At 35.6% G+C, this 21966-nt stretch overlaps 1 protein-coding gene across 1 annotated transcript; it reads left to right on the forward strand.

Annotated features, from left to right (window-relative positions):
* The first annotated feature begins 6486 nt into the window (after window positions 1–6486).
* LOC116166623 (forkhead box protein O-like) lies at window positions 6487–21960 on the forward strand. The gene is made up of 5 exons (XM_031481622.1): window positions 6487–6790; window positions 6847–7080; window positions 7580–7745; window positions 7803–8251; window positions 20906–21960. Exons 1-4 carry the CDS (start codon window positions 6549–6551, stop codon window positions 8235–8237), a joined length of 1077 nt encoding a protein of 358 aa, XP_031337482.1. The 5' UTR covers window positions 6487–6548; the 3' UTR covers window positions 8238–8251; window positions 20906–21960.
* Window positions 21961–21966: the final 6 nt, after the last annotated feature.

Consider the following 21966-nt stretch of genomic DNA (forward strand, 5'->3'; position numbering starts at 1 on the left):
TTCAATCATGTCGGATATTGCAGCCATATCACCGGCTTTTGAGATCGTTTTTAGTTCATTTGAGATCTCTTCTTTTGTAGCACCATCATATATCGTACAATCACTATCATCTGGTAACATTGGGGCACATCGGTGCTTTTATCAGCATATAAAAAGGCGAATTTACTGAATTGTAGATACCTTCTTAATTGTGTAACAATTGATCACATACAATTTTACATAACAATACCTAATATAAGTATTTTAAAGGTAAATATTTCCCTCAAACACATCAGGGATCTCGCGCTCCCCTAATCAGCGCCTTGCGCCCCCCCCCCCCCCTTCCCTCCCAGTTTGGGAAACACTAATCCAACAGTTTTTGATACTCTGTGTCAGGCAAGTCGTAGGGAATTCTTTGACTAGAAATTATATTTATATAATAATATTTATTAAAATTGCACGATAGTATTTTTCTTTTTATATATTTTTGACATGTTATCAATCATTTTAATTTTAAGTTTGAACACAAAATCAAACTATCTACATTCTTGATCAGCACCCAGTGCAGATATTTGGTGAATCTTGTACGACGAGTAGGTAATGCATATCTAAAATGGGCCATGAAACATTTGTTGCAAAAGAACATCAGAGGATAATAGGGGTCATTTCTTCCTCTGAATTTCACTGCCTTCAAGAGAATCCTATGAATTCTTATATCAGGCTTGAACAAACTTTTCAAAAACCTGACAGGCAGAAACAATCAAAATAAAAAATAAAAATAAAAAATAAAAATAAAAAATAAAAATAAAAAATAAAAAGGAAAATAAACAATAATGTTATCTTTTAATTGGGGTGTCGGTTTTTTCAATATACCTACTATGCGATCAAAAATGAGTTGCTGTCAAGTCACCTTTGGAATTTTTGTACACATGGGAAATCGTACTTACTTAACTTGAACTTCCAAAGGCGACTCGACCGCCATTCATTTTTGATCGCACGCTACAACTACCTTTTCATTGTGGATAAAATGACAATGCGGTTTTTGTGTAGTACAAGAACACTTATAATTTGAAATGAATCCTGTGTTTATGAACAGAATTGGGAAAATAAAAAACGCGAACCTCAAAGCAAATTTTTCGTTTATTGTAATGAGGAAATGTAATTTTATCGAAAAGAAAATATAAAAAATGAAAAAAGAAGCGAGTAACCTGTGGAGTAGTTTTCAAGGGATGAAATGCAGAGTTGCAAAAGAAGGATTGTAAATCGTCGCCGTGTCGAGAAAATGCTCACCGGATCGGCGCCAAACTTCGCTCAGGCAAAATATCTACGCTTTCACCTTTATGCCCAGATTTATATAATCTTAAATGAATAATCGAAAAATTTCGATATAAATTTCAACTTTCGTGCGAAGAATGTGACGTTCTTGTTTCCGCTAGTGGACCATCGAAATTGGAGGAAAATAACTGAGGGGGATGTAGTTATGTTGTAAAGGTGCGAAAGTTCTTGTGGTTTAGGAGGTGTGAAAGGGTGGGTGGATAGACGCCGCAACGACGCCTAAAAGTCGAGGCGCCTGCCCCTCACTGTTCACTAGATCTTTTAATCCGAGCATACACGCTTAAAATTAATCACCCTCTCATACATTCTCTCTTCTTGCATCGTAAGACACAAGTTTCTAATGAATTATTCATTAATCTATTAGTTTTCCGCAATTTTACAGATTATCGCTAGCTAGATTTAATTAATTTTAATTATAACTTCAAAAGGTCTACTAAGAATAGATACGTTAATTATTTAAAGGTTTTCTCTGTTACCTAAGACGTCATCGCCGTCGAGGTTGAGATCAGAAAATGTGGGCTCGTAAAATGCAGTAGCAGATTACCGGTACCAAATTACCAATGCCAAAATACTGAAATCCAATATTTTAAGTCTTAACCTGCAGTCATCAGAAATGTTCGCAAAAAGTATCTACTTTAAATTCATGACACCTCATATATATAATTGGCTATTGTATTCTTTATATATTTTAAGAGGAATTAAGAAATTACGCACGTTAAAGAATTAAACGTAATGACAATTATCATTATGATAAATAGAGATTTGTTTAATTGTGTTGTAAATAAAAGGCTACTTTTTTGTGATAATTTGCTGTTTTGTTTACTTCTATCTCATCTTGCATTGCATTATACGTATTTAAATTAGAAATTTTAGTGCTAATGTCCGTTTTTCAAATGTTTACTTATATGTTTTTTTGTAGATTGTTTGTTTGATGGAAGATATAAGGAAGATATTACACTTACTAAAAAACATGTCACTAAAATTACAGGAAATTTATATATGAATGCTTGATTTAAAACAAAAATGTGTGAACAGGTGGGATTTTTATATGTAAATTGACAATGAGAGATCTTAAATAATCAAAACGACAGATTATCAAATGTATTTGTTGCAACTGCGCATATTCATAATGTTAACTTTAACAAACAAGCTAGGGGATTTTAAGGCTTTGTATTGCATTGAATTTAGTTACGGGAAGTTATATGAACTAAATACGAATAAATAAAATCGATATACAAAGCGTGAAGTTCTTGAATTCTTTTGTGTAGATACATTTTTAACATTCACGTTCTGTAAGGAATAAGGACTGGTCTTTTATGTATGTTGCAGATATATTTATCTGATACATAATCTCTAGATGTGAGTACATTTAAATATTATATTGTTTCCAAATTGACAAAAATGTTGACGCCATCTTCAGATTTAAGTTGGTCAAGATAGGCAGGCGCATTGTCCAGTAACAATACCGCTTATGGAGGGAGATTATTTTCACTAAGAAACGTTTTCACCGGAGGAACAAATTTTTCAAAAAACCACATGCTGCACGACAGGACAACTTCTGGGATTCAAATTTTTCCTGACACATTGGCACCGCACAAAACGTACGGTCTTACTTAGTGATCTTCAATTATTGTTTCAATAATACTGAAAATTGGAGAAAAAAATTGACACGTGTAATTTAAGCCTAGAGCTTTTTTAAACTGCATGTCTGTGCCGCTTTGAATTATTAAAACTTACTGTAACTCTAATGGAATAGAATTTAACGTATAGCAAAAAAATTGAAATATAAATTATTATTAAATCGATTAAGAATTTCTTGTTCCAAACGTATCCTACTCCAAAGGAAAGTTGTTAATCTTAAAGCCAGAGATTTCCTGGCGCCCTAAAGTGAAACAGAATTTAATTTTCGAAAATGGTGAAAGCTTAAACCGCTGAACTATATTTTTCATTTCCGAATGACCATCATTTAACAACATTAAATACATTAAATGGTCGCAATACGAACGTAGAGATATGAATGGTAAAATTCAAAGTAATTAATTTCATAGCTGACAGGTCGCAGTTTATAAGGGTGATTTGATATTTCTTGAAATAACGACGCTAATATGGATATTTCATGAATTTTCAAGGGTGAAGAGTTTAAATTTTAAATTTTCCGTACGCTTGAAAATCAAAATCATTCATTTCATCATCTTACATTTTGGATTTCATAAGTTAGGTAAATACGTAGGAAAATATCAACGTATCTAAATTTTACCATCATTAATATCTAGATGGTGCGTGTATAAAATTCTACACCCTGATAGTGCAGGGGTTAAGAGCCAAAATAGGTTTCAACCTTGCACTTTGTGATAACTTTATGAAACTTTCAGAGGATGTTCTAGACACCCTAAGGTTCAATTTCAGCTATGCCGCCACCCCCACAACCCCGGACGGCACTTCCTATAGCGGGTTTCTTAAGCGCAAGGTAGCATTTCAATACCCGCCCATAAAATGGGTCAAAAATGTATGTCTAGGGTTTGTTTTGTATTTTCTTACATCTAGGAAGATTGAAGGGAATTGTCAAATACCCAGGGCGAATTTATTTAGGGTATTTTACGTGGTTTGCCTATTTTTAAGGCGCTTTGCCCTTTGAATTTTCTTTCGAAATTGGTTTCTAGTCCTATAACTTTTGATTGAGAAGTCTGATCGAAAAAGTACGAATTGTTTTGGATTCTACGCACCAAAATTAATAAGAAAAAGTGTTTTTCCGAGAAATTTTGGTGCATTCGATTTTTGGTAAAAACAAGGAAGGTTATAATACACTACCTTTTTTTGAGGCTCGAACAAAAAATTGTCTCAGATCGACCGGGAAAAAACATTTTCTTATAGAATGTGCCCTGTAGAATCCATAATTTCAAACAAGATCAAAAGTTACAGCCCTTTGAATTTTTTGTCGAGATTGGTTTTTTGCCCATAACTTTTGATTGAGACGTCTAATCGAAAAAGTACGAAACGTTTTGGATTCTACGCACCAAAATTAATAAGAAAAAGTTTTTTTCCGAGAAATTTTGGCGCATTCGATTTTTGGTAAAAAAGGAAGGTTATACACTACCTTTTCTTGAGGCTCGAACAAAAAATTGTCTCAGATCGACCGGGAAAAAACATTTTCTTATAGAATGTGCCCTGTAGAATCCATAATTTCAAACAGTTCCACGATTGGGCTACTAGTTGAAAAGTTACAGCCCTTTGAATTTTCTTTCGAAATTGGTTTCTAGTAGGGAATGCAATCCCGCAGCAAAATCTCAATCCCGGTATTTGCGGGATTGTTAGATGTTAATCCCGCGGGATCCCGGAATTTGCGAGATCTCGCAAAACTTTAAATAAATTGGCAAATAAGCAATTCTGTGCGGTTAACTTCTGTATTAAACTAAATCGCTAATTATCACAATATTTAACAAAAAAGTACCTTCGGCCTAACTTAGAACTCAAAAAAACCTTACCTGTAAAGCACAAAAAGTATCGACTTTGAATGTGACTTCTTAAACGTGGATCCGGGCAGACTTGAGGGAGCTCACACAGTGTTTAAGAGTCTTTTTTGACAATGAGGCCTGTGGTAAAATAACAGTGACCCAACAGATTTCTAAGTAAAATCGATAACGATTTGTGTTAAAAATGGTAGTGGTTAGTGGTAGGTATTCCTTGGTTGTCACTATTGTGTTTGGTATTTTTAAAATCTCTGGTACTCGTATTCTATTGTTTTCTTGTATAGTTTTTGGTGTCCTTGATCACAAAAAATAAAAAAAAAGTTGAACGAAGTGCACCAAAAGAGTAGGTACCTACTATATAATGAGAATAATAATATTATGCCTGTGTACGAAGGGTGAACAGTGGTATAAAATACTTGGCTACTTGACGAAACCAATTGAGGAGCATTTGAAATTATGGAATAATTAGTTGCTATTTATCTAAGTGCATTTATATGTAAGTTATGAGTTGCGTAAAGGTAATTATGAAATGGTCTATGATCGATTCATTCTGTATGTGTATTTTATATAAAGACGTTTCTTTTACGTACTTGATAAATGTATGTACAGGTATAAATTTACAGTTAGAACGGCAAAGTTCAAGTAGGTATAATGGAGAGAGTCAATCGTAATTTGTATAGATCACACAATTGGTCGATTATGGTTATTTATCTATAATCAAGGAGTGATCATGTCTGTAGTTGTACATCAAAGAGCGCGTGAATAATTCCCGGGGAGCAATCACTTTGAAGTCGTTTTATAAGTACCATCGACTATCTGGACTTCTTTTTCTTATAAACTATTTAACTTTCGTGTGTAATTTGTGGGGTTTCGATTGATGACGTTCGTTGTTTATTTGTGATTCGGCTACTCTTTAATTAGGTTTTAAGATTCGCGATCGGTACGTATAATAAAACTTTTGATTACGATCGTCGGCGACATTATTTCTTACCTCGTTCTCTGATTATCGCCTTTTTTTTTATTAGATACGATCCGACTATCATTTCATATTCACCCTTCCACACTACTCCCAAGTTATACACGTATAAAACTGCAACTTTAACAATGATTGCTGAAAGTTTTCGAATTTAATTTCGGCATTCAGTCATCCTTTATGTATTTCTGCTTGAAGATATTTGAATATAAAGTACCGTCGATCGGCATAGGAGACACAACTAGATACGATTGGTCCTTTGCGATTTGCATAATCGTATGTGCGGTTACCTGCGCGGAAATCTCGAATGTTCCCTTTAGTCCCGTTAATAAAGGGAAATAAAGGAATAGCGGTCAAGCTCTTCGATCGCCTCTCAAATATCGAGATATGTATTTCGTGTCTCCAATAGCACTTAGGCGTGACGTCGCCACCCGCGAAAATTTTATACGCTCGCAGAGTCGTTACGACTCTTTTTTATGGTCTACGATTTGAATCTTTTGAGATTTTCGATTGGGCGCCGTTTCCTGGCATTCTTGAAGGCGCCGTGGCTCCTGGCTCCGTATATCACCTTTACGGAGATATTGAAGGTAAAACTGTCTCGTTAGCGATTGCCGGGCGACATAAATCAATTCGGATAAAAGTAAGAGGACTTAATGGCCGCAGGTGGGCCATAAATGTTCTCCTGATATTCATAATTCATACAATATGCATCCAAAAGCGCGTATAACCGTAATAAACGCTTCATTTTGTTTCAGAATTCAATCCGACACAATCTTTCCCTCCACAACCGATTTATGCGGGTGCAGAATGAGGGTACCGGAAAATCGTCCTGGTGGATGATCAATCCTGACGCGAAACCCGGCAAGTCGGTGAGACGAAGAGCGGCCTCGATGGAAACGAGCAAGTTCGAGAAACGAAGAGGACGTGTCAAGAAGAAAGTGGAGGCGTTACGGAACGGCCTAACCGATCAGACCACGAGCCCAAGCTCGTCGGTGTCCGAAGGATTGGATTTATTTCCCGATTCGCCGCTTCCAAGGTAGGTCTGGCTTGTGGTACAGTTTGTGATCGGTTTTAATTAGCGGGGTTTCTTAGTAGCGGGGGTTTCCAACTAAGTCCAGATTTTCGCCCTCGCGCTTCCTCAAATACGTCCTCATGTGGACGTTTATCGCCTATTCCTGCCGTTGTTGGATTGGAACCCGACTGGAGCTCACCGTCACCTTTCACAAATCCAAATTACAGTCCAGAAATGGCCGGTAATTACTCACCTGATCAACTAGCCGGAAATTTAGAACAAGGCATGAAACTACAAACCGATGCCTATTTGGGGTGAGCACTCGAATGTGGTGCTTTATTGCATTTGCTTATACTATTTGGGGTGGTCGACGATTATGGTACTGCTTCTGTTCCTTATTCGAAAAGTTGGGTGTTAAAGTGTGTTGTTTAATGACTAGTATTCGCGTTACTGATCAATTCTTAACTTGCACCTCAGTGACCACACTTATGATCAAAACATTCGCGGGGAAATTATGCAAAAAGATCTCCTCTGAATAAGAAAGAAATAATTTACCTACTATACAATACCTGCTGAGACGAGTACCCACAATTCCTATGCAGAGTTTAAGTGAAGCGCGTCACCAAGACGTCACCCAATTCAAGGATGATAAGTGATGGTAATATGAAGCTGTATAGATTTCAAAAGAAACTTTAACACCCAGCATGTCAATTTGACGATCGGTATCACAATTGAAATCACCTCGGGCTTATTTTGCTAAGCATTAGAAATCTGTCAAAAGTCGGGAAATGTTTAAGAGGTAGTTTTTCGCAGGTACCTCAATGGTCAGACGACTCAGCCTCCCCCTCCACCTTACACAAATCCATATGAGACTTTTTCACGTAGAGAGATTAACCACAATCCGTACGGTGCTTTAATTCAGTGCCCCATTCACCGTTTGCAGGCGTGTAGCTGTATACCTGTGCAGTGCAAAGTGGAGGTGAGTAAAAACGCTGGGAAAAACTGTTTTGTGGTGCCAATCAAAAAACACTTTTAGCGAATGTCGCCTCCGGAAATGTCGCCGAATTATCCTCAATCGGAACCATCCCCAGATCCCCTTAGCACTCATCAGTACCTTTTAGGCAATAGAACGTTACCTAGACCACCTTCAAGCAGTCCGCCCTTAACGCCACAGTCAACGCAAAGCACTCCTTCGACGATGATGGGACAGTTAATGGGTGCGCTAAATAATAGTGCGCTACTCGACGACTTAAATATAAACATCGAATCGTTTCAAGGTGGATTCGATTGCAACGTAGACGAAGTAATAAAACACGAACTCAGTATGGAAGGAAGTCTAGATTTTAATTTTACGGGATCGCATCATCCCAGTATGGTAGTATCTCAACCCGACGTTCGGCCGGTAGTCGGTCCCAACAATCAAACTTCCGCACCTCCGTCGTACTCGACGACACCCTCGTGGGTCCACTAACGAAATACGTTAAGGTAAGTGCGATTCTCGCTGAATGTTTTATCGGGTAAGTAATGACCGCGCGTTAAATGATAATACGTTATGCACCCCCGTCGCATTGAAAAAGTTGAAGCCCTCGCCACATTAATCTCGGTTATATATGCATTAAACAAATCGGCGGCGGTGACTACGAGACGGCGCATTCATCATCAGTCCCGAGCGAGTCTTGTCATTGCGATTACAATATTTCGTCGTCGGGAGCGGCGAGAATTAAGCGAGGTCGACGTTGGGAACTGTCAAATTTTAATAATTTTCCCCAATACGCGTCGCTACCGCTCAATTATGCGACTTCCCCAGATACTACTTGTCAACTTATCAAGGGCCTAGAAATTGTCACCTCTTTAAATTTTATATTCAATTTTCTCAGATAGAAATTTGATTATGCGTTCGCCTAGGACACGAGTCACAGCCTCGAGATCTTTTGAAATTCTTATGAGCGAGCGACTTTTTCGAAAATTAATCACTTTAACAAACTGAATTTCTAATGCACCAAAGAGGGCGGTTCGAACTTTTTTACTAACGCATAATTTGCATTACTTTAATTTTGTTTACATTCGAATATATTAACTCACGTTTAAAATCTTTCGAAACAACCCTTCGAATATCTAATTTTCTTGAGGGATAAATTGTAATCGATCTTCTCCACATTAAAAGAAGTAATTAACCAGAGTTTTCTTAAAACTTTTAAATAATTACGAGTCTGTTGGCGACGTAAATTAATTTTTCATCTCGATGTAATTATACAAGTATGCTAATGTCCTCCTATAAGTAAGTATAGATCTAAAAAAAAGTTTAAATTATCCAATGAATATTACAAAATTAATATTAAAAAAAACTAATTTTCCTCTTTTAATGAACTGAGGGACGGAGCGGGGTTCCTTGCCACCGACTATTTTAACTAATTAATATTTCCCACTAATTTGCAATCGTCTACAAGCTCGAAGAAAGTAATGGTGTGAATACTGGACTGAGAGAAGATGAGGGTGACTGCTATGAAGGTGGACATGTTCAAGATCACGGTGCTAATTGTGTTTTGTTCTTGTCTTACTGTAATTGTATTGGGCTTTTTTTTTGTTGGGTAATACAGTCTGTGTTATTGTCTTATTGAAACACACGCTTATAATGCTTACGGTGTATTACAGGTTTCAGTATTTTAGATGTAAAAACGAGGCGATTATGGAATAAAATGAAACTCACAAATCGCGGAAAGAGTAAAATTAAGACAAAACAGCAAGTGGTAACTTGTTGCTCGCCTCGATACACGAAAACAAGCACCTTTTCTACTAAAGTGGATAGAACCTTTCGCCATCTTGCCGGAATGATCATATGCGCTATATTTAATACCTACCTCTTCTTATTATTGGCAATTATCCAACAATCTGTTAATGAAGGCTTTTTCATCACGTTAAGACATTTAGAATCTGACCAAAAGGCAAATTTTAAATAGTTATCAAATGCTTCTGCATCAAAGTGGAATGATTTATTTTATATCTCTTTTAATTAGCTCTCCGTTTGCCAGCCGAAACAAATTTATTTAATTTTTCCCCAACTCCGTATTTCGAAATAAACTTTTTTTTGCGGAGAATCAGGTCACGGTTGGGCCATTGATAATAAATGTAATCATTCATTTTTGAAATGTTTATATTAACGTAATTTTTAATTATCTTTAAAGATAATTTAATTATTGCTGATGTTATGTGCCTAATCCGCAACTAATATCACAGTTGTGTGCTTGTCACTTAATGGGGTGATAATACAGTTACACTAATGAATGAGTATTGCCAGTTCTCCCTTGTCGTGTCAAAATGTAATCATTTGTGAAAATTGCAAGTTTTTGTGTTAAAATTAGAAAGAAATAATTTTATCAATTAAAAAATAATAACGTTAAGAACAAAAAGAATTACAATTAACGTGGGTATTGCCCAAAATCCGTACCTACAAAATAAGTGCAAATGATTAAATTTATTGTACGTGACGCTGAAAATCGTTGTTAGGTGCTCACTAATAGGTACTTGAAAGCAACATGTCGATTTTGCTTTTAGTTTTACTTAGTGTTCATAAGTTCCTCATTTTTTGTTGAAGATTTAGGTAAGTACTGAAAGCATTTAGGTGCTTATCAAAAATTTCATGTTCGTATAAATAATGTACATATATACTGGATTCTCTTTCACACATAAGTATGTATGTATGTATGTAATGTAGACAGTAAAGCATTTGCTGGTGTTGTAGTGGTGTAGTGGTGGCTATACTCACGTACTCCTCACCTCTGACTCTAGGACAATTCCTCTAAAAGTAGATCAAAACCGCTCAAATGGACCTGGACAGATGTACGGACGGACAAAATGCAAACAATAACAAATTTTTTTATTCTTAAAAAATGGGCTAAAAATAGAGAACGGCATGTTTCTATTTAAAAAAACCAAGATGGAAGCACGTCCGTTATTTCCGGAAGCGGAAGCCATCTTGAAATTATTGTACTCGTATTTCAATTAGCAATGGTCGATTATATAGGCGTAAATGAAATTTCAATTTCTATTCAATTGCTACATGAATTCGCTATAGGTATATTAATTCGATGTTTTATTGGAAAATTATTGAGATCGACTGTATCATGCCCAAGGAACGTCTGTAATATTGCTCCATATTTAAGGGGTTTCATAAGACAGATATTTTACAGTAGATAAGGAAGCTGGTTCTGTTCATGGGTGACACACCCACACTGAATTTCCTTTTATTCAAAGGACCTACTGTGTCAAGAACTAATTGTTTTGACATCAATGAAAACAATTCCGTCTTGTTTTAAGTTACTCGAAGGAAATCTTTCCAATTTTCCATGACAGAGGCAGACCAGACTACTTTTCTTGCCGCCTGTCACTTTACGGCCCACCTGTCACTTTACCGGCTGCACCGGTCACTTTTCCGGACGCACCTGTCACATTGCTAAATGTCTATAATGACTCCTGTCTCTATATGAGAATTGAAATTGTATTAAATGCGAAAAAATTCATGACTAATTGTGTTTTTACTAACGTTCTTGAATAGGAGACTAGATGTGAGTTTTTCTTTCGAAGGTACAAAACTACAACTCTCTTTCACGATAGAAATTATTATATCATAAATGCGTACCTAACTTTTTCTTTCTTTAGAATTTAATTATATAGAAAAATGTCAAAAAGTCAGCCTATAATTGAATTTTATGCTGTGATCTACACACAGTGTACATGCAGTTGAAGAGATTAAAAATAAACGTTGGCCAACTCCAAAATGAAACAGCAAAACAAGGGGTCTTTTCCAATGTTTTTTTACAAACGGTAGGTCGGGAAAGAACCGGTTACGTAGGTAATTGTTAATGTCATATTATGTTAATTGTGTTCAAACTTTATTCAAGGTTTTCGTCAAAAAATTTCGTTTGTTTTTGCTTCTCGATTACATTTTTAAATTGACTTATACTAGAAGTGTTCAAAAATCAATCTCGTATCATTTAATATTGGACTGAATTTCAAAACTTTGCGACTACCGCCATGTCAAAAAAACTTAAAAAGTCGTTTACAAAGTGACATTTGGTTCCTCTATTATCCAAGTCGGATAATTACGGAATTTTTGGTGGGTAAACTTACTATCACGTACCTAAATTACGTTTTAATTGGTTCTTGCAATATGTGAAAATTCCCTCAGCCTCCGGTGCTCGCTATCAGGGCATTTAGTTTTTTGCATTCACTCCTTCAATCCAGTAAATAAAAATAAATAAAAGGAACCACCCCCAAGTGCGAAAGTTCCTTAAATTTTGTGGATTGGTTAGCCCATTCCTGCGTTGGCGGGGTTGACAAGCATATTGTGTTGGTTTAGCCCAGTCAATTTAGACCGAAAATGGGCAATCAGAGGAACTAAAAATACTAGTTCCAATTTTTTCAGAAATGTGTAGGAAGAGGTTCCCTGAACAAGAAAAAATAAAGTCCCTCCAAATTCCGGTGTCGCTAGGGGAAGGAGGGGGCTTTAAACGACCCATTTTTCAGTTTTTCGCTTTTAACTCGAAAATGGTACGTTACAGTGAAAAAGTTCTTCAGTACAAAATGAAAGCTTATTAAAATTGCTACTTTACTTTTTCTTGTTCAGGGAACCTCTCTCTACACATTTCTGAAAAAATTGGAAATAGTATTTTTAGTTCCTCAAAAAAGGGCAGTATAACCTTCCTTTTTTTACCAAAAATCGACTGCACCAAAATTTCTCGGGAAAGCACTTTTTCTTATTAATTTTGGTGCGTAGAATCCAAAACAATTCGTACTTTTTGGATCAGACTTCTCAATCAAAAGTTATAGACTAGAAACCAATTTCGAAAGAAAATTCAAAGGGCTGTAACTTTTGAACTAGTATAGCCCAGCCAATTTAGACCAAAAATGGGCAATCAGAGGAACTAAAAATACTACTGAAGAACTTTTTCACTGTAACGCCCCATTTTCGAGTTAAAAGTGAAAAACTGAAAAATGGGTCGTTTAAAACCCCCTCCTTCCCCTAGCGGCACCGGAATTTGGAGGGACTTTATTTTTTCTTGTTCGGGGAACCTCTCCCTACACATTTCTGAAAAAATTGGAACTAGTATTTTTAGTTCCTCTGATTTTCCTATTTTGACTGGACTAGTTTTGGAAAAATCAATTTTCCTTTTCTGTAGCCGTGGAAACTTAAGTAGTTTCTAGAAACATTCATTCATATTTCTCGACTAGTACAATTAAAATTGATTTTATTTTCAACTAAATAATGAGTACGAGGTTTGTGTTATAGGAAAATATGTTCGACCCCTGTAATAAGGGAGGGAAGTTGGACATCCATCCATTCCAACAAATTCTTGTAATGCAGCCTGCATTTTGGAGGCGCACTTTGATGTCGCAAAACCAAAAATCGGGTTGGAACTGAATATTTCCCTCATTTCCTTCCAAATTAGTAAATTTAGCAAAAAAACCATTAAAACATAAAAAGTCTAAAAAGAGAAAATGGGTTTCATGTGACATTTAATATCATTTTATTTATATAAATGTAGATAACATTAGGTCACAGAACTCTACTGAAAGAAACTAAAGTGCTTTTAAAAAGAATGTAGGACTCTCTTCCTAACAATAAATCTTATTAAAATTAAAAATATACACTTTGCATACAGAAACGAATTTAAGAACAAAAAAGTCGCGTCGAGAGTAGGAGTTTAATTGCCCTTTTAGGGACGAGGGAAATTGTCACGACACGACATAGCTGCGTAAATCTTTGTCACGTATCATTGACGAGGACACTCCGTTAACAAGCGAGCGAATTTTCTAAAGCATTTTCCAATCGGAAGTAGAAAACCTTGAAATGCAATGCGAACGCAACAGTATAATGCAATCAATTACAATTGGTGGAGCTTCCAATAAATTCCCGGAAGATATCGTTAGAATCTGAAACCGTTCGTCATTTTATTGTCGCGTCCCCATTGTTCCCAATTTCTTTCTTTCTATTACCGTCTTTCTAATTTATAATGCATTCTCGATTGATGCTAATTTTGATGCTATGCGAAATCCATTACGGTATTTTTTTCGACTTACCCTCGACACGGGTCTCGTTCTTTATTATCTTTAACAATGTTTATTGCGAGACGTGATAATGTTGGCGAATTAATGAGTAGGGGTGCTCTTTTGTTTTACTAAGTTTTATTTAATTTTTATTGCAATTCGATTGATTCGATTGCGGGTTTAAAATAGACGCCGCGTCGGAACTGTTTTACGACTGGATTAGACAGGGGCGCTAAATTTCACGTTGAACTTTGCTGTGTTTTTCAGTTTTAATGTTGAATTTATTATACTCAAATAGTGAACGCATTTCAAAAGTTGATTCGGTGTTTACGATAAGTATTTCACTTTACACAACAACTAGAGGACATAAGCTATCATATAGGGAATAACCTGAAGTTCATAGGTGGTCTTGGGGAAGTTTTATAGTGCTAAGGAAAACCCACTTTACTGGGTTTCTGTTGGAGATATTATCAAAATTTCGATTCTGTAACACATTCTTATTAACGAGCGACAAAAAGCGAGTTTATGATTTTGGACTTTATGTCCGTCCGCCTGTCTGTGGACACGATAACTCACTAACGGTTTCGAATTTTCCAATTCTGTTTTTAGCAATAGGTAGACAATGGCCAAGGGAGTAATCGATTACATTTTGGTCAATATTCGTCAACCGGAAGTGACTTTGTCGCTCGTTGCCTATATTGGTGCAGTTTATTTGTTTTACGCATTAGTAATTATTACATTCTGAACAATTTCTATTAGTCTCGAAACCAGTGCAACATAAACTGTACTCCAACATCTTTGACGAAGCTACACAGATTGCCTTGCTTCATTTTGCATACTGAGCACTTACACTTAACGGCTACTTTACAATAGCATCAAGAAGAAATATCTTTTAAGAAAACAGGTCTGTAAGTCGTATGTCTAACCACCCCCAAAAGCGTGACATAAACGTGCAAATCTAAGGCAGTGGCACGAAATATTTTCTAATCTGTCGTTTTTTTAATATTTCAGTCATAGAAGCAGAAAGAATTATGAATGATGACCGATCACAGAAAACCCCAACCACCATTGCGTATATCTATATATTTCAATCTAAGTCTATCTCTATATATCAATATATGTCTTTTCGAGGCCTTGTACTCAACATTAATCTATATAGGAAAACTCCTTTATATCTATATCCATTTTCCACTCCCTCTTCTCCGAAACTGCTCGATAATGCACATTATGTAAATTATATTATAGATGCAAGTTGCGTAATAACTTTCAGTTCTTTTCGGGCAAGATTTAACAAACGTGCTACATGTCGTATGCTAAGCGAAAACGTCCTTTACTCACTAAAATATCAAACATCAAAAGTTGTAGGTTTAAATTAATTTTAAAGGGATGACATGAAATTTTCGGCGAATATAAGGGATGTAATTTGATTAGATCGGGGGATGTAATTTTTCTTTTCAGACTTATGGCTAACTTTTTTCCTTATATTATGTAAAAATATTCAATATAAAATTCACATTCCCTTATAACGGCTATATAGAATGGCGATAGTTGGAGGAATGTTAATTAATTATGGTACTCATCGGTGCATTCTGGAAGAGTCTTCCATTTCAGTTCGTCTTAAACACAAGTAATAGCAAATCTGGATGCATTGCTGCTGTGGTGCATTGAATACGAAATCTTTTTTGGTCGGTTATGTTAGTTGAAAGTAAATTTTCGAGAGAATTCAAACACGTCAATTTTAGTTTCTAATTAAGGAGACTTTTTTATAATAAAGTTGGCTGACTAATTTCTTAGCCCCTAATCTGTCTGACCACAACCCCTAAACTTATTCCTGAATTTGGAATGGTAATTGCTGTAACCGGACGGATGGAATAACATTTTGGCACCTGATTATTTCCTTAAAGTCTTGTGTATTCAGAATATATTTAACTTGATTGGTCTCTATAAATTGATTAATATCATCCAAACGTTTTTGTAATGAATTAAAGGGGGCGCTTGCATCTTTACTGTTTTCCTTTTCCGACGTTGTACAAGGTTAGTGAAAGCATTTAATTGTGAACGGTTTCCTACTTGAACCTAAAATATGTATCCGTATGTCAATTCCGAGCCCTTTGTAGGACACACCACATGCGACTATTTGGGTTGTTCCATTCGCCACTCACACACCAGCAAACACAGTAGGAGACCTGACCTTTGGCACTGTATTTAGTGTTTTTATATTAGCATAGGGATAAGCGGTGTGACTACGGGGTCATGGGATTTCACCCATTTTCACTAGGCATATAGGTTAACTATGCAAAGCTTGTCAGTTATCGTGTTCGCAGACAGACAAACAAGACACCATTGACTACCCAAAAAAGTTTTGCTCTGCCGCTTACCTTACCTTACCAATTTTATATGAACACTATATTTACCGCGGTGCTGCATAATATGGCGTGAGGAAGGTAAGATCCTCGTACATTTAGATTAGTATTTTAACGCGTTTTTTGCATTAAAAATTGTAAATTAGTTTGTTCTCTTCATTGTAAAGTCACTGTATTATACAAAAGTTGAATACTCACTCACTTCAGTTACACACAATCATTCAACACAGGAAGCCTTTCCAAAACCGCAGAGACGCCAACATGGAAGATTCTAAAGGAAACCTTTAGCTGCTCATGGACCAAATAATGCAGTTGAAGAACCCAAAATATCAATTGGGGCAATAAAAATTTTATGAACATCCAACAAATTTTAATCTTATCATGTAACTGTTCAAGATATGAACTGTGTGCAAACAAGAAACGTAAATGTTGTGAAACGTTTATTAAAGTTTTCAGGATTGTCACATTGTGACTGATGAATTTAATATTTAGTGAGATTGATGAAATTTTGATAAAAACAATATAGGAAAATTATCTTTAATCAAAATGAAGTTTGAAAATTGTTTAAGTTGGTCCTTTTGAAGTACCTAATGCAGGACTCTTTTTATTTCGCCTTTTTTCGTGTCTTTCTTTCACAAATAATACTGTATAACAAACTATATTCGATGTGGTCAATGGTCATACAATATGCCCATCTTCGCGTTTCGAAATATTGCTATTGCTCCAAATATAGATCAGTAACAATTATCATACTACGAGAAACCCCTCTGTACTCTGTAGACGTATCAACAAATTGCTGTGGTCAGTGGTAGTGTAGTTTCGTGTCACCTAATATGATTTGTGAGATGATGCGTAACATTTTTTCAAATTACGCACGGATTAGTTGCAAAATTGCGAACTTAATAAATTTAAATTATTTTTAAATTCTCCCAATTGGCGCATCGGGTGTACTAATCCATTACAATATAAACATTTCATAAGCGTTTTAAGAAAGTAATCCATCGAAATGACATCCAAGCACGCAACAAGCAAGCTGCATCCGTATAATCTGCGATTCCATAGACAACAGTCAACATCGGCGGAATGTATTTAAAAAAAAAGGTGCGAACGCTCGTCGTTTTCTGTTTTATAACAAGGATTAGAGGAGCTTTAGTAAAAAATACGAGTATTTTTGCAAGGAAGACGTGGATTAAACATTATATCACAAAGTTTTAATGTTCGGATCGTAGAAAGTAATATTAAAAATGTTTTATACCTCTTCTGGTAAGGAAAATATGGAAAGAGAAACGGTCGGAGTTACCGATAGATTTTATCGCCGCTACCTAATTCAAACCGAACATAAATTGATATAGGGCAATTCCTATTAATGACAACTTTACTTTTTAAACGACAGTTTTATTGTGGCTTCTTAAGATAACTGTAGGCAATAATGGGTAGTTTTTCTTTCTTTTGTCGGAACGAACTGTAGTAAAAAGTAAGGATGGTTGCCGGCCTGTCCGTGGCGCCAGAGATGGCGGCGCCGTCAACGTCGATTGGGGTGAGACGCCCGCTGCTCCTGGATAAGTGAAAGCTCCTCGGGCAATCGGCCAGGACGCGTTCTCGTACGACCACCGATCGGACGCTAATGTAAAAACCTGCCAATATTTATATAGCTTTGTCAACTAAAGTAGTTCCCGTTCGGCTGACAGGGAAATGTGCTACAAGGTAAACTCCTTGAGCATGTATGCACACAATAAGTAAGTAGGGGAGCGAAAAAAACCAAATCGATTAAAATAACAGCTTTGTACACAAGGGGAGGTTTTTACCTTCACACAAACGTCTGTTATCGCTAATGGACATTTTTAAATATTCAAGAATCGGTATAGAATCAAAATTTAATTTTATGTGAAGATATTTACAACTGTATGGCTCGCTTATGAATTACTTTGGTAATCGCATTGCGCAACCAGATGGATTGATTTGACAACCACAAATAATATTTTTCAACCCGTTTACTTTCACTGTGATTTGTCTCTGGATCGTGTATTATTACAGGTCTCAAGTTCGACTCCCAGTTACAGAATTAGCTTTTTTTGTATCTGTGCTGTGGGGTAGAAAGAAAGCAAAACATTCTAAATTTAATGTTGACGATTTTTTGCTAGTGGAAAAGAAATCTACAATTTATAATAAAGTTATACATTTGACAATATCACATTAGGGCGATCAAAAATGAGCTGCTGTCGAGTCGCCTTTGGAAGTTCAAGTTAAGTACAATTTCCCATGTAAACAAAAATTCCAAAGGTGACTCGACAGCAACCCATTTTTGATCGCATAGTATAACGTATTCAGGGCTTTAACGTAGTGGAATGTCGTCGAACAGTTCCTAAAGATAAAACCCAACAGTTTAGGTGAATTTTAATCTGGAGTCAAATATAATTCCTAATTCCCTTATAGTCACATTGGGTAAGTCGTGTCAAGGCTAGATTACAATCATAAGTAATATGATGTTGTTCTACGTTGAACGATAAAACCCGACATTTTCCCACATTCATGTGAAGGTTGTTATCATTACACCATTTGTGAATATAATTTAGTTGCGATTGTCTAAATTGCAATCCTTGATCGATTAAATAGGTTCACATCTTAAGGTCATTTGCATACACCAATTTTGTTTTAGTAATAGTGTCCAGGAGATCATTCACTGGATGTGACCCATCTTGAGATAGCTTTAGAAAAAAATCCGAAACGAAACCAACATGGGCTTACCCCACAACGCCCTTAGCTCCATCCTACTAAATTAAGTACATGTTGTAGTTTCAGAAATAAAAAACAAAACGAAGGTAATCGTTAAATTATCTTGCACTCCAGGCAAGCTATTAGTTTATTGTTTGGGAAAAAGGCTTTACCACTCCATTTTTTCAATACCAATTCTAAAATCTTCAAGAAGTTTTTACGTGGTCCACTTTAGTTACACTACAGTTTACGACACCACGCATTTAAAAGTTGAAGTAAAGATGAAATTATTGAAATTCGGGTGGAATCATATATTTGAGATTATATAATTTTAGACCGCGGTTTCTTTACTATTGTGTTACGTGTTTAAAAAATTGTCAATTTGATTGGTTAATTAGATAGGACTTTTCCAACATTCACAATCCACCGTTAGAACACTTTTATGGATACTAGATCGTTCGGCTCGTAACGATATGATCTCGGTGCCATAGCGTTTTTTTTTGTTGCCTGAAACGAAGTTGAAAGAAAAATTCCGAGGAATATAAAGGCACTTTAGTCCTGTGGTGTATAGGTACACTATTTTTACACTTCACTAATAAGCGATCACGCTTATCAATTTTTTAGAGGAAGAATTGCGTTACGTTTAAATCTTTACCATAGTATACTTGACGTTTTAGTTACCTTTTACTTAAGCCTGTTTTATAGATGAAATTTCTAACATTTCTTTTTACGCGCTTATCCTGTATTTTTATGTATCTATACTAAAACGTGCTATACATTATATTAAATGTTAGACGCACTGTTTCGTGTTTTAAGTTTTGAAACATTTTGAACGTGGTTTACGGCATGTTAAGATTTATGTTGATTTTTAGAGTTTGCGGGCAGAAATTTGACAGGAAATTTGCTGTCAAATTCCTACATGTAAACCTTTTTTAATCTAATAAGTGTTCTTTGTTGTGTTGCAAACCATCTCGAGAATGTTTCGAGACTTCAAAAACTGAAGAATGCGTTCAATATTTAGTGGTAGAAGGCACGTTTAGCCTAGATATTTCAAACTAAATGACAGCTGTCACCATCTCGGAGTACGTAATTAGAAATTAAACTGTTATGATTGCGGAACTAATTTGACTTAGATTGTCAACCATGACGTACCGACATTCTTTCCTGACGAGAATAGTATATGCAGGGTGTTTTTTAAGATGGGCCATACGACAATGTAAAGCCATTGCGTTATTTAAAATGGGCCATAGGGGAAATTTACCTACATTGCATCAATTGTTTCAGTCATTAACTTCCTCTCGAATCATCTGGCACAGTACTGTAGAAATTGTTTCTAAATCAACAAATTTATTCAAATCAGATATAAACGTATAAAATTACAATCGGTGCTCGAATTGTTTTCCACCGGCAACCAAACAATACCCGATACTCGGCACTGAATAACTCGCATACTCAGCTACTGTGCCCACTCTTGTACAAATTGTACTACATGAACACCTTTTCGAGCGGCGGAATACATGTTGCTGCCTCGTTGATGCAGTTTGAAGAATCAGATCGAGAACTGTCAGTGAAATAACTAAGCGCAATGCCAAGATTTGAGAACAATTGGCGCAATGTAAATTTCCCTATGATGACCCATTTTAAATAACTCAGCGCCTTTACATAGTAATAGTAGTACACATTATTTCACAAAAACCTAGGAAATTATACTTTCTCCAAATAGGACGCATAATTTTAGATGTACTGAAAAGCTAAATTGCGTCTACAATGTCACCGCCGCCGTTCTTTGCTTATAGGTTTTCGTTTCCATTACGCTCATTATTCAATAAAAACGATTTCGTAAAATTTCATCAGTCAATGATAATAAGCGCCGAATGAAATTAAGCGAGTAGTTGAATCATCGCGCTGGTTTCTTAGCAAATTAGCATAATTTTATTGTCTACCTCGTTTCCGGATGGTCCCAAAAATACGATATAGTATGCGTAGCCTGATTCGTCTAACCTATTTAATTTTGTTTCAGATGGAGCGCCGATATTGTTGGTGAGCTTTTAGCGCAACGATTAGTCGATAGAGTAATTATGTTCTTTGTGCAACCATCTTATTTGATGTGCAACAATTGACATTGTAACTATGTAATAACATGATCTCGTGTTATGCTCATTAATGATTAATTGTTTGTACAGAAATGCTTTTATGTCCTAATATTTAAAAAAAGTGGTTAGTAATTTTTTTACAATAGCTGCTATCAGTGCCATCCTTAAGTTTAAATGTTACGTTGCTCACAGATGTCAATTTATTAAAAAAGAAAAACTCCAAGACAAATGAAATTTGGTCATTTTTTAAATTGGCAGCTAAGTCAGAGGGGAATCCCAAAGTTGATAGGAAAATTTTTAGGACATTTTTTAAATTTGTAATTATATTACGTAAGGCCAGGTTTATATAGTGTAATATAAGAGTTAATATAATTTGAACGCAACACTGTTAAAGTGTTGATACTGTATATATTGTCTAGAATGTAGTTGCTTAGTGTACCTTTGTTGATTTATTGTATTTTTAATTTTTATATCCATAATCACTGCTGTCTTGTCATGTTGGTACTGGTCATTTAAATTTTTACATTAACAATTACTTTCTTTATTATATTAGTATACTTTTTTGTACTATAATAGGTAATTTGTTAGCATTTTAGAAGTTTAAATGAAAATTGACTCCATTGTTATTATATTTTTATTCCGGATAAAAAACACGCCTAGCTGTTAAGTGGATTCAAGATTCAATAGCGCACGCAAGAAAAGATACAAAAAATGCCATATGCACAAAATTTGCTAGAAAATTGCGCCGAATACTTCTTCATTTTGTTATCAGTGTGTCTCTAGAAAAACATGTTCTTGTACTTATCAGATTAGCACATTATTACAGAGTGTAGGTACTTTGCAGTGATAGCTGTTTTTTCATCAGGTGCCTCCAGTTCTATTTTATTTTTGCGTTATGATTATAAAGATAATATTAAGAAATGAAAAATATATAATTTCAAATACTGCTGTTTCACAAAATAAATGAAGAAAAACATGTGTTAATTTG

Source organism: Photinus pyralis, unplaced genomic scaffold (genome assembly GCF_008802855.1).
Source record: "Photinus pyralis isolate 1611_PpyrPB1 unplaced genomic scaffold, Ppyr1.3 Ppyr1.4_LG3b, whole genome shotgun sequence".
Lineage (NCBI taxonomy): Eukaryota > Metazoa > Arthropoda > Insecta > Coleoptera > Lampyridae > Photinus > Photinus pyralis.